This window comes from Pseudorasbora parva, chromosome 3, assembly GCF_024679245.1.
Source record: "Pseudorasbora parva isolate DD20220531a chromosome 3, ASM2467924v1, whole genome shotgun sequence".
Classification (NCBI taxonomy): Eukaryota; Metazoa; Chordata; class Actinopteri; order Cypriniformes; family Gobionidae; genus Pseudorasbora; species Pseudorasbora parva.
In genome coordinates this window covers 1,784,453-1,798,574 of record NC_090174.1, presented here as the reverse complement: position 1 = coordinate 1,798,574, position 14,122 = coordinate 1,784,453, and the positions used below count along the sequence as shown (strand labels likewise).

Genomic DNA, 14,122 nt, shown 5'->3' with positions numbered 1-14,122 from the left:
AAGTGTTTCGAGGACGAGTCTCAAGTCGAGTCTGAAGTCTTTCGAGGACGAGTCTCAAGTCGAGTCTGAAGTCTTTCGAGGACGAGTCTCAAGTCGAGTCTGAAGTGCTTCGAGGACGAGTCTCAAGTCGAGTCTCAAGTCGAGTCTGAAGTGTTTCGAGGACAAGTCTCAAGTCGAGTCTGAAGTCTTTTGAGGACGAGTCTCAAGTCGACTCGGAAGTCTTTCTAGGACGAGCCACAAGCTGAGTCTGAAGTCTTTCTAGGACGAGCCACAAGCTGAGTCTGAAGTCTTTTGAAGACGAGTCTCAAGTCGAGTCTGAAGTCTTTCGAGGACAAGTCTCAAGTCGAGTCTGAAGTCTTTCGAGGACGAGCCTCAAGTCGAGTCTGAAGTCTTTTGAGGACGAGTCTCAAGTCGAGTCTGAAGTCTTTCGAGGACGAGTCTCAAGTCGAGTCTGAAGTCTTTCGAGGACGAGCCTCAAGTCGAGTCTGAAGTCTTTCGAGGACGAGCCTCAAGTCGAGTCTAAAGTCTTTCGAGGACGAGCCTCAAGTCGAGTCTGAAGTCTTTCGAGGACGAGCCTCAAGTCGAGACTGAAGTCTTTCGAGGAGGAGCCTCAAGTCGAGTCTGAAGTCTTTCGAGGACGAGCCTCAAGTCGAGTCTGAAGTCTTTCGAGGACGAGTCTCAAGTCGAGTCTCAAGTCTTTCGAGGACGAGCCTCAAGTCGAGTCTGAAGTGCTTCGAGGACGAGTCTCAAGTAGAGTCTGAAGTCTTTTGAGGAGGAGCCTCAAGTCGAGTCTGAAGTCTTTTGAGGACGAGCCTCAAGTCGAGTCTGAAGTCTTTCGAGGACGAGTCTCAATTCGAATCTGAAGTCTTTCGAGGACGAGTCTCAATTCGAGTCTGAAGTCTTTCGAGGACGAGTCTCAATTCGAGTCTGAAGTCTTTCTAGGACGAGCCTCAAACTCAAGTCCCCATCTCTAGTTTGAGTGAGCCAGTCGTGATTGTCATAAAACTCCACATCTGTAATATTTATCAGAATTCAGTCTCATTGGGGGAGGAGCTGAATTTTCCCTCCTTGCACGGAAATAAACATTCGCTCCCTTTCGTTTTGCACTGTAATTCCAGTGTGCTTTGTTCCACAGCAATCTAATAAAGGTTAACAAGGTTTGGCAGTGGAGAGAACAGACTGAAGAAAACAAATGTTTTGTTTCGAGTGCTCTGGCACATGCATATTCTACACTAGTGCAGTGTGTTTGCTAACTCTCATGGGGTCACAGGCTAAACAAACTGGGCTAATTGCCTCAGAATCAGAGCTGAAAGCGCAGCTGGAGCTGGTTTTATTGTCAGACACCTGCCAGCGGATCCCACGCGGCGGCCCATTAGCTCCAATGTTAAATATAAAGACGTGTGTAAGCGCCTTTGTGCTGGCAGATCGTCAGCAAAATGTACACACTGCAAAAAATGCTCTTTTTATTTAGTATTTGTTTTCTCGTTTTTAGTCCAAATATCTAAAAATTCTTAAGTAAAATGACATGTTTGCTTGTTTTCTGGGGGGAAAAATCTAAATGAAGTAAGTTTTTGTTTAAAGCAAGCAAAATAATCTGCCAATGGGGTGAGAAAAATAATCTTATTTCTGTTCGGAAACAAGATTTCAATCAGAAACAACATTTTTCTCACATCATTGGCGGATCATTTTGCCTGTTTTAAGAAAAAACTCACTTAATTTAGATTTTTTTCCCCCCCAAAAAAGAAAAGATATCTTATGTCGTTTTACTTGTCTAGTAAATGCATCTTGATTTAAGAATTTTTAGATATTTAGACTGGAAACAAGACAAAAATACTAAGTAAGAAGAGCATTTTTTGCAGTGTAACATCGCTTATTTTTATTCACAACAGTTTGAAGGCACTCACGAATATCTTCACAGCGGAGCTGTTATAAAGCAGGATCTGGATGTCTGTGTCTGAGGAGAGGATCAACAATGACGGGTTCATCGTGGTCACGTTGAGGGAGAAGACTGGGAACGCTTTCTGTGGAAACACAAGAACGGTTTAATATCTCTGACAAAATATCAGTAAACCAACTGAAAATATGTAATCAAAAATTGGATGATTGTTTCTGTCACGGAATAAACAAGTGTCAAATGCATTTCAAGGTCAAAAGAAATCCGCTTGAATAAATATGTACACACACGCAACACACACTCTCTCTCTCGCACACACACACGTTTGTTTTTGTGACATATGGGGACATTCCATAGGCGTAATGGTTTTTTTACTGTACAAACCGTATTTTCTATCCCCTTACACTGCCCCTAAACCTACCCATCACACACATACACACACACACACACACACACACACACACACACACACACACACACACACTGCCCCTAAACCTACCCATCACACACACACACACACACACACACACGCACACACACATTTTTACTTTCTCATAAAAACTCCTCCTGTGTGATTTATAAGCCTTTTGAAAAGTGGGGCCATGGGTAATGTCCTCATATTTCACCCTCTCCTGTAATACCTGTGTCATACCCATGGCATTATACACATTTGTGTCCTCCTATGTCACAAAAACATGCCCACACACACACACACACACACACACACTATCTCTCTCTCTCTCTTCAGTGCACCAGCTGATGATATGAAGACATGCAGACTGCACAGAGCGGCGATATACTGCAGCAAATGAGACACAATCTGATCCAGGCGGCAGAAATTCCCACAGGCACTTTTCCTGTGATTAGGAAGCGCAGAAATCACGCACCATAAACATTTGTGCTGGTCTGGCAGTGGCGTTGTTGTTTTGCAGACATTCAGACGCGCTGCAGTGGCTGCTCTGCTCCAGCCCGAGGTTTACCTTCCTGCTTTACTGCCGTAACTAAAGCTGCGTCCCAAATCATGCAGCACATGCACTTTTACAGTACTCACACTGCAAAAAATGCTCTTCTTACTTAGTCATTTTGTCTTGTTTCTAGTCTAACTATCCTTAAATCAAGATGCATTTACTAGATAAGTAATATGACATGATATATTTCCTTGTTTTCTAAAAAATAAAATCTAAATGAAGTGAGTTTTTGCTTAAAACAGGCAAAATGATCTGCCAATGGGGTGAGAAAAATAACCTGATTTCTGATTGAAATCTTCTTTCCGTCCCAATCAGAAACAAGATTATTTTTCTCAACCTATTGGCAGATCATTTTGCCTGTTTTAAGCAAAAACTCTCTTCATTTAGATATTTTTCCCCAGAAAACAAAAAAAAATATCTCATATAATTTTACTTATATAGTAAATGCATCTTGATTTAAGAATTTTTAGATATTTAGACTGGAAACAAGACAAAAATACTAAATAAGAAGAGCATTTTTTGCAGTGTAACTATATTAACTCTTTCCCTGCCAGCGTTAAAAAAATAAAAATAAAAAAAACAGCCACCGCCAATTGACAATTTTCACAAAAATGTAATAGCCCATATATTTGGTTTTATGAATATCTGAGCATGCAATATATTACAAAAGCTGACCCTCTTCTTTAAAATAAAAAATAAAAATAATATATATATTCTATATAAAAATAATATATATTATATATATATATATATATTCTAGCTTCATGCATTCCTTTATCAACACTTGATTATGGGTAAGCTTTGTAAAAAAAAGCAACATTTTGAGCCAAAAGATCCAGATCAGATTCAGAGATGATCAAACACAGATGAGGAGATCGAGTCCATCAACACCTCTAATGCTTCAGTGCTGTTTTAAAGGTGTCATGAACTGGCTTTTTAAATATTTTTATACTGTTGTCTGAGGTCAACTAATGATGTTTGTGTGGTTTTTACATTCAGAAACAACATAACTGATAAGTAATAGTCTATTTTCTTCACTGGTTTTGATGGGCGTGTCACTGGAGACTTTGAAGGAAGCGCCCACGGCTAGGGTTGGATAAGATTAGCATATTTAATGAGCTCAGCTCCCCTGTTAGTTCACATGAGGGAGGGATTGTTTTGAAAGCGGCACCGGAATGATTCTCTCACAGGGCTCTCTAAACGTCTTTATCAAACAAACACAATGATTTATTTCTCATCCACCCGCGATTAATATTAGGATCCGAAGGAAGCTTACGCAGCGACTGTGTTCTTCCACAACCAGGAATAGCGCAGTATCTGGCTATCTTCCTCGGGATGTTTATTGTTGTTGACCAGCTAGCATGAGCCCTCCATGAGTCTGTGGGCGGGGCTACTGGATTAAATGAGTCGGTGGGCAGGGCTACTGGATTAGACGAGTCGGTGGGTGGGGCTACTGGATTAGACGAGTCGGTGGGCGGGGCTACTGGATTAGGCGAGTCGGTGGGCAGGGCTACTGGATTAGACGAGTCTGTGGGCGGGGCTACTGGATTAAATGAGTCGAGGGCATGGCTACTGGATTAGATGAGTCGGTGGGCGGGGCTACTGGATTAGATGAGTCGGTGGCCAGGGCTACTGGGCAGGGCTACTGGATTAGACGAGTCGGTGGGTGGGGCTACTGGATTAGACGAGTCGGTAGGCGGGGCTACTGGATTAGGCGAGTCGGTGGGCAGGGCTACTGGATTAGACGAGTCTGTGGGCGGGGCTACTGGATTAAATGAGTCGTGGGCATGGCTACTGGATTAGATGAGTCGGTGGGCGGGGCTACTGGATTAGATGAGTCGGTGGCCAGGGCTACTGGGCAGGGCTACTGGATTAGACGAGTCGGTGGGTGGGGCTACTGGATTAGACGAGTCGGTAGGCGGGGCTACTGGATTAGGCGAGTCGGTGGGTAGGGCTACTGGATTAGGCGAGTCGGTGGGTAGGGCTACTGGATTAGACGAGTCTGTGGGCGGAGCTACTGGATTAGACGAGTCGGTGGGCAGGGCTACTGGATTAGACGAGTCGGTGGGCGGGGCTACTGGATTAGACGAGTCTTTGGGCGGGGCTACTGGATTAGACGAGTCTGTGGGCGGGGCTACTGGATTAGACGAGTCTGTGGGCGGGGCTACTGGATTAGACAAGTCTGTGGGCGGGGCTACTGGATTAGATGAGTCTGTGGGCGGGGCTACTGGATTAGACGAGTCGGTGGGCGGGGCTACTGGATTAGACGAGTCTGTGGGCGGGGCTACTGGATTAGACGAGTCTGTGGGCGGGGCTACTGGATTAGACGAGTCTGTGGGCGGGGCTACTGGATTAGACGAGTCTGTGGGCGGGGCTACTGGATTAGACGAGTCGGTGGGCGGGGCTACTGGATTAGATGAGTCTGTGGGCGGGGCTACTGGATTAGACGAGTCGGTGGGCGGGGCTACTGGATTAGACGAGTCTGTGGGCGGGGCTACTGGATTAGACGAGTCTGTGGGCGGGGCTACTGGATTAGACGAGTCTGTGGGCGGGGCTACTGGATTAGATGCGCGGTAGAGGCGTGTTTCGTCGCGCACTGACGTCAGTAGAAGCACAGGACCGTTTTCTGGGCCTGGTGTCTATAAAAGCTTTTCTTTGACTAACAAGGTTTTCAGCTCTGAAACTAACAGGAATTTTTTATATTTATATATTTATATATCAAAAGCTCAAGGGAAAGTTGATTTCTCAATTCATCACCCCTTTCAATGACACAAGCCATTCTTTAGTTTCTACATTTCACAATGCAGATTCTTCAGTTCAATCAATCTATTCAAAGTCAACCCACAGCTAACAGCACTGCATCCATCAGGGACACCGAAGAAGCACAATTGACCTTGATCTGTCAGCGTCTCTCCCATGATGCTTTGCTGAATTGTAGCGTTACACACGTGTGAGTTCGGGATAGATTGGAGGATGAGTTATGGAGAGAAAATGAAAATGTATTGGGAAAAGAGATAATAGTTTGTGTCAAGGAGCTGGTGAGCGGACAGTAACTCGACTGACCCGTCTGGTTTTTTTTTTCATATTATTCATTATGCGTCACAAAATTGTTAATTACATCATCAAAGTTAATGACAAACATGTTTAACACCATCAAGATGACAATAAAATAATATTAATGCACACTGTTGATAAAAACATGACGCTGGAAGATATCACAGATGCACATGCCTGCAGGGTTGGTGAATTGTGTACTTTATTTTAAGGTTCAGTTATTAACTATTAACTAGTTGCTTATTATCATGCATATTACTAGGATATTGTCTGTTTATTAGCACTTCTAAAGCTCATATTAATGCCTTATTCTGCATGATCTTATTCTACATCCCTTAATCTGACCCAATACCTAAACTTAAACGCTACAAAAACTACCTTACTAACTATTAATAAGCAGTAGATTAGGAGTTTATTGAGGCAAAAGTCATAGTTAATAGTGAATATGTGTTCCCCATACTAAAGTGATACCAAACAGACTTTATAAAGAGCAAGAGGTGAGGGTGAGCAGAAGGCCAATCCCAGCACACGTCGACGGCTGCCGGCGCTTCAGCCGAATGAATTCAGCCATGAATCTTTCATGGAGGAATAAACAGAGAAGCTTGTGTTCAGCTTCTGGTCCGCCGTGACTCCTGACAAGACACTACACGATACGTTTCCAGTAACAGGCAATAAAACCAATAAAAATTACAGCCAATCAGAAGAGAGTGTGGGCGGAGTCTCTACAAGCTCAATGCATTCGCAACCAAATCAATCAAAAATCACAGCCAATCAGAAGAGAGTGTAGGCGGAGTCTCTACAAGATCACTGCATTCGCAAACCAAATGATTAAAAAATCACAGCCAATCAGAAGAGAGTGTGGGCGGAGTCTCTACAAGCTCACTACACTTGCAACCAAATCAATCAAAAATCACAGCCAATCAGAAGAGAGTGTGGGCGGAGTCTCTACAAGCTCAATGCACTCGCAACCAAATCAATCAAAAATCACAGCCAATCAGAAGAGAGTGTGGGCGGAGTCTCTACAAGCTCAATGCATTCGCAACCAAATCAATCAAAAATCACAGCCAATCAGAAGAGAGTGTGGGCGGAGTCTCTACAAGCTCAATGCATTCGCAACCAAATCAATCAAAAATCACAGCCAATCAGAAGAGAGTGTGGGCGGAGTCTCTCCAAGCTCAATGCATTCGCAACCAAATCAATCAAAAATCACAGCCAATCAGAAGAGAGTGTGGGCGGAGTCTCTACAAGCTCAATGCATTCGCAACCAAATGAATCAAAAAACACAGCCAATCAGAAGAGAGTGTGGGCGGAGTCTCTACAAGCTCAATGCATTCGCAACCAAATCAATCAAAAATCATTGCCAATCACAAAACCCACCAAATAATAGCCCAAAACAAGCCCAATAGCTTCTCGGGGGTGTTCTCTGTAAAAGAAATGGCTTTATGGGGTAAAATGTGTGTTATTTTGGCAAAGTTGCTGCTAAAATTCACACTCATGGGTCTATATATCACATAATAGAGGTCGCTTCAACCCACGGACATAGAAAACAACCCGCGGGGAAAACCGCAGACTTGGCAACACAGTGCAGTTGAGCTCTGTTGACATTTGACAACTAACCTAATACGTCGCTCCGTCGCTCTGATTGGTTGTAGCTCTGTCCAGTCAAAGTCTTTCCTGGTTGGGTTGAAACACGCCCCATAATCACAGCCCAATGGGCATCAGACTCATATTCTGACTAGAGCTGAGGATGACCACGTCAGGCTAATCCAAACCCGGACTGGGAGCAAATCTACTCGTAATCTCGACACTTTACTCATCACTAGACCAGAACAGCACAGGAATGAAGTCTGAGTTAATGAAATCTACAAACTGCCCCCTGGAGAACACCAGTTAATCTACAATGTTAAAGACTTAATGAAAGTCACATGCAAAGAAGATTAACATCGACTGTAATGACCTTGTTGCTTTGGACCACCTACTTTAGTAGATCCGCAATAATAAACACTAACTTTAACACCAAGAAACTTTCCACACAGATTCTTAAAGTCAGTGCAAGTATAAAGGCTTCCTCCAAACACAGAGGTAAAGAAACTTTGCAAATCTGCCCTAAAACTGAGAGACCTCACCAGGAGACCTACAGCAGTTTAAGACCTCCCTGACCAAGACGGAGACGCTATGAGACATTAATAATGCACGCTTCATAAATCTGGCCTGTTTAAAAAAAGGGCAACACAAGAAAAGTCTTTGTCGGAGAGAAAAAAAACATTGAGCCGGGCAAAATTCAGAATGAAGGAACTGTCTTTCAAAACTCGCAGCCAATCAGAAAAGCAAGTGGGCGGAGTCTCTGCACTCGCAAAAAAAATCAATCAAAACTCACAGCCAATCAGAAGGAAGTGTGGGCGGAGCCTCTGCAAGCATACCGCGCTCGCAATCAAATCGATCAAAACTCGCAGCCAATCAGAAAAACATGTGGGCGGAGTCTCTGCACTCGCAAAAAAATCAATCAAAACTCACAGCCAATCAGAAAAGCATGTGGGCGGAGTCTCTGCACTCGCAAAAAAAAATCAATCAAAACTCACAGCCAATCAGAAGAGTGTGTGGGCGGAGTCTCTGCAAGCGCACTGCACTCACATCAAATCAAAAATCACAGCCAGTCAGAAGAGAGCACACTTTTTTAAAGCACAACAAAAGATTATTACAACTTAATAATAAGACATGTACTCTGAAGTAAAACTTTAAATTCAACATTAAAGTGCACTTTTTTAAGATTATGTTAAAAAAGTGTAACAACAGGGTATTTTTATATTTCTTTATACAAGGGAAGAGCTGAGAAAATGTAAAAAACTTTATCTGAAAACGGGTCTCCATTCAATGAGAAACTGTTTGTGAGAAACTAACAGCACACACACACACACACACACACACACACACACATACACACACACTTCATAAATCTGACTGAAAAAACACGAGCATCACATCTCAGCTGGAGTTTCCCAGTAGAGAGCTGTGATTGATGGGACCCGCACTGAACCCTCATCTCTAGAGAAACCAAACCCAGCGAGCGCTGACAACCTGCCCTGAAGTGGAGCATGATGGGAGCGTCAAGCTCTGGAGATTCATGAGTGCAGGAAATGATGTGCTAATTACAGCTCAACCCTGCGGTCAAATGTGATGCAATGCACAAAAACACTCTCAACAGGACACTGACCTGAAGCCCAGCAGTCCAGTCAAACCCAGGCTGTGGTCAGAAGAGTAAACTACTATCACCAGACCAGCTCACTTTAAAATTGAACATTGGTCTGTTGAGTCTGATCTGTATTTTCTACCGCACAAGAGGCGTGATCAACGGGCATAGTTCAAATGACTCTGAACCCAATTGGACAGTCCTTCAACCAATCAGACCACAAGAGGCGTGATCAACGGGCATAGTTCAAATGACTCTGAACACAATTGGACAGTCCTTCAACCAATCAGATCACAAGAGGCGTGATCAACGGGCAACGACCCATCGCTTCTCCATCCATCATCGTTTTAAACCCGCCAATAGCGCACCAGTTGGATAAGCCAGTCTGTGATTGGTTCCCGCAAAAGTGTAACAGAAGCAGTAGAAATTAATGTACGGGTTTCCAGACTGAGCTGCAGGGCGAAAATCAAATCACCAGCATATCAGGCTTAGGCTGGCTCTGCCCTCCTACATACTTCCGCTCAATTTTCATTTTCTCTCAGTACTCCGTCTGGGACTGCGGTGTATTCTTAGGTTTTCTCCGAACAAATTTTAACCGGTCCAATCAGCGAACAGAGGGAGTGGCTGAGAACGATGACGTTGATGTCGAGCGCTAGTTTGAGTTGTAGTTCAGTAATGGCGGCGGAGAAAGACGCGAACGAAACCATTCATTCCGTTGTGGCACCGCTGCTGAATATCCAGAAGTTAAAGCCCCGAAGTGGTGAAGAAGTTGCTGAAGCACTATTCTGACAGTAATTGTTTCTCATGGCGTCGGAAGGTATTGTCATCATTACAGCCGCTAGTCAGTGATTTTATTGCCGTCCGTTTCCCACGTAAAAATCGCCGGCCAAGTTACATACTGCTTTTGACAAACACCAAGGTCGTGTGGGAATTTAATTGCTGTCCGAATCCACATCTCTGAGTTTTCTAAAATATATAACTTCAAAATTCACTGTTTGTAATCATTTTTGACCCCTGCAGAGCACCGTACGGTTGCTTTGCTGTTATTTGGATGCATTTCTAGACTTGTATTTCTTTAAAATGCTGGCAAGTATTTAGAAGAGCAATATATTTCACAGCTCAAGCAAATTAAAATAAAAGCACGTAAACATTTGAACTGGTCCGTTATTTATAGCAGCATTTATTATCATACCAAGCTATCATGCTACGGACTACGTGAGCGGTGCGTTCCCGATCACAAAACTCTCCCGTCCACCGTGGCGTGAATAAATCACAATCCGAATGCACGAGTTTTAGGGGTTTCTCGCTGAGGTGGCCTGCATACGTGCACATTTATGTTGTCGGATTTGTGTGAAATAGGCGGTGAACGGCGCATGACATTCGTCACGACCAAACGTTAGCAATTGGTTATGACAGATCCAGAGCGGCTCAGAGCAGATCCAATAGTTTTAAAGAGTGCCCACCTTCACGGAAATAATCCCATGTCAATGGAGAGTGGCCAGACTCTATTACAAATGAAATGTACGAGAATCTGGTAAGACTCAAATGATTAAAGACTGCTGTAAATATGAATGCGTTGCTTATTCTTTTCATGTTTTATTTTTTTTTAAAAAGCAAAAATATAACTTTTTATTGATGCAAAATATTTGAAATTGGGGGGGAAATCATATTTTGAATTAAATGTTTTTTCCACAACTATTGACATCCCTAGAATTTTTTAGTAAAATATCTCTGAAGTATTTCTCCATTCATATTGACATTTTTAGCACACCAGGGTGACTTGGAGCATGAAATTGGCCAGCTATGACTTCCTGTTCCACAGGAGTATAAATATGAGGAAACACAAAGGCCAAATTTCCTTAATCATCATCACAATGAGGAAAACCACAGAATACAGAAGACTGTTGAGCTTCACAAAACACAAAGTGGCTGAAGGAAATTAGCCAAAGCACTGAAAATCCCCATTTCTACCATCAGGACAACAATTACGAATTTCACATCTACTAAAGAGGTTATGGATCTGGAAGAGGATGCGTGTCTATATCGTCCTAATGCACGAGACGACAAAGACTCTTTGAAAGGATCACAGCTGGATAATTGCAGAGATTATAAGACACTTGAGCTTGCAACAAACGGTTTAGGACTTATGAGCTATTGCGTACTTTTGAGCGCTGTAGCGCCCCCGTCAGGCTGATTTGGGCGAGCATTGGTGCAGTTGTAGACGGTGTGAGTACTACCATCCCTCAAAGTTTCAAGTCTCTATGACTTACCGTTTGGTCCGCCGATACTTTTAAGTGGAGAATGCTGATCCTTGGAAATTCTAATAGGGTTTCAGAGCTAGTCGCCCTAAAGAGTGTGCTTTGATAGGAGGCACATGTTGGCTTCAAATGAGCTTTGAACACTTCAGAGAAACTCAACCTGATAATTAAGACGGATGTGCAGTTAAAAGTGAAGCTCTCGGATCATAATCTGTGGACCTGTCAATCATCTGAGCTCCTTTAAGGCTTTTATTGACTGGATGGGTCGGCAGCATGCAGTGTTTCCAGCAGGATTCGCACAGGTCCACAAAGAGCTCTACGCCACGCCATCCCACCGCTGAGGTAATCAAAGCTCTCGGCAGCAGCTGAGCTCGACTCTCTCTCACACACACACACACACACACACACACACACACACACACACACACAGGCGTCTGTTGTGGCCGTCAGGCAGTGATGTGTAAAGTACTCAAAAGCCATACTTGAGTAAAAGATATCTTGCAAGAAAATGACTTTGGTAAAAGTTAAAAGTAATTGAAAGTAAAAGTACAAGTAAATGCAAAATACAAAAGGATCAACAAAAACATTAAAAAATTGTTCAGCAAGCAGCAAGATAGTGTTCAGATTTATCTCTGTTGGTAAACTGTTTATTGTAGGTTTTAAATATAAAAATATGAATATATGAATTATACCTTGATCATTCATGTTAATTCATAGTACCGTACCTAATGTAAGAGACGACTTTAAAATGTTTTAATAAAGCTTAGGTAATATTGACTCTTGTAAAATGTTACCATTTCATATAAATGTTTAAATTAGGGCTGTCAAAGTTAACGCGTTAATAACGCGTTATTATTATTGAATAAGTATGGATTCACTAATAATAAATGTACATTTGCATTTAATAGCCTACTCTAATCAACATGGGTCCATACCCATGTTGATTAGAGTAGGCTATTAAAAACCTAATTTAAACGTAATTTAAGATACATTTACAATTGCTAAAAATGTGTGATTAAATTGCGATTAATCGCGAGTTAACTCATGGCAATCATGCAATTAATCATGATTAAATAGTTTAATCAATTGACAGCCCTAGTTTAAATGTAAATGTTTAAAGATGGCCATCTTCAGACATAAAGTCATAGCATTGAAATTAGACACAGTATACACTCCCCTAAACGATTATTAGGAACACCTGTTCAATTTCTCATTAATGCAATTATCTACTCAACCAATCACATGCCAGTTCTTCAGTGCATTTAGGGGTGTGGTCCTGATCAAGACAATCTCCTGAACTCCAAACTGAATGTCAGAATGACAAAGAAAGCAATTTTGAGCGTGGCATGGTTGTTGGTGCCAGACGGGCCGGTCTGAGTATTTCACAATCTGCTCAGTTACTGGGATTTTCACACACAACCATTTCTAGGGTTTACAAAGAATGGTGTGAAAAGGGAAGAGCATCCAGTATGCAGCAGTCCTGTGGAAGAAAATGCCTTGTTGATGCTCGAGGTCAGAGGAGAATGGGCCGACTGATTCAAGCTGATAGAAGAGCAACTTTGACTGAAATAACCACTCGTTACAACCGAGGTATGCAGCAAAGCATTTGTGAAGCCACAACACACACAACCTTGAGGCGGATGGGCTACAACAGCAGAAGACCCCACCGGGTGCCACTCATCTCCACTACAAATAGGGAAGAGGGGCTACAATTTGCACAAGCTCACCAAAATTGGACAGTTAAAGACTGGAAAAATGTTGCCTGGTCTGATCGAGTCTCGATTTCTGTTGAGACATTCAGATGGTAGAGTCAGAATTTGGCGTAAACAGAATGAGAACATGGATCCATCATGCCTTGTTCCCACTGTGCAGGCTGGTGGTGGTGGTGTAATGGTGTGGGGGATGTTTTCTTGGCACACTTTAGGCCCCTTAGTGCCAATTGGGCATCGTTTAAATGCCACGGCCTACCTGAGCATTGTTTCTGACCATGTCCATCCCTTTATGACCACCATGTCCCCATCCTCTGATGGCTACTTCCAGCAGGATAATGCACCATGTCACAAAGCTCCAATCATTTCAAATTGGTTTCTTGAACGTGACAATGAGTTGACTGTACTAAAATGGCCGCCACAGTCCCCAGATCTCAACCCAATAGAGCATCTTTGGGATGTGGTGGAACGGGAGCTTCGTGCCCTGGATGTGAATCCCACAAATCTCCATCAACTGCAAGATGCTCTCCTATCAATATGGGCCAACATTTCTAAAGAATGCTTTCAGCAGCTTGTTGAATCAATGCCACGTAGAATTAAGGCAGTTCTGAAGGAGAAAGGGGGTCAAACACAGTATTAGTGTGTGCTCCTAATAATCCTTAGGTGAGTGTATGTATATTTCACACTTTATTTGCTTCTACTTTAGAACACTTGATGGTTATTTAACCAAAATATGTAACGGTAATGATAAAAAACTGAAATCAAGCGAGTTTCTGATTTGTTTCTGTAAGGATACAGTTTGATTTCTCATGTCATAGCTTCTAATACGCCACTTCGCTGAATTACGACGGCATTAAAGCGTCCAGATGGATATTAAATAATGGAAATAGATGGTAACAAACATGACATTAAACCTTTGGGTCAGACTTGCGTGTTTTTGTCACATTATTTTAACCGTTTGAGGTCCTAATGTTAGCATCCTCTCAGTCTTGATGGCATTAATAGTCAACAGATGAATTACTTTATAATGATAGGAAAACATGTACTGTATT

The 14,122-nt window shown here is 42.7% G+C and overlaps 1 protein-coding gene across 1 annotated transcript in view; it reads right to left on the bottom strand.

The window, feature by feature from the left end:
* The window catches only part of eng (endoglin), an 83,945-nt gene that overhangs the window by 41,268 nt on the left and 28,555 nt on the right, over positions 1–14,122 (bottom strand). Inside the window, exon 6 of the mRNA XM_067440387.1 lies at positions 1,905–2,021. Coding sequence (XP_067296488.1) covers positions 1,905–2,021 — 117 coding nt within the window. The remainder of the gene's footprint in view (positions 1–1,904; positions 2,022–14,122) is intronic.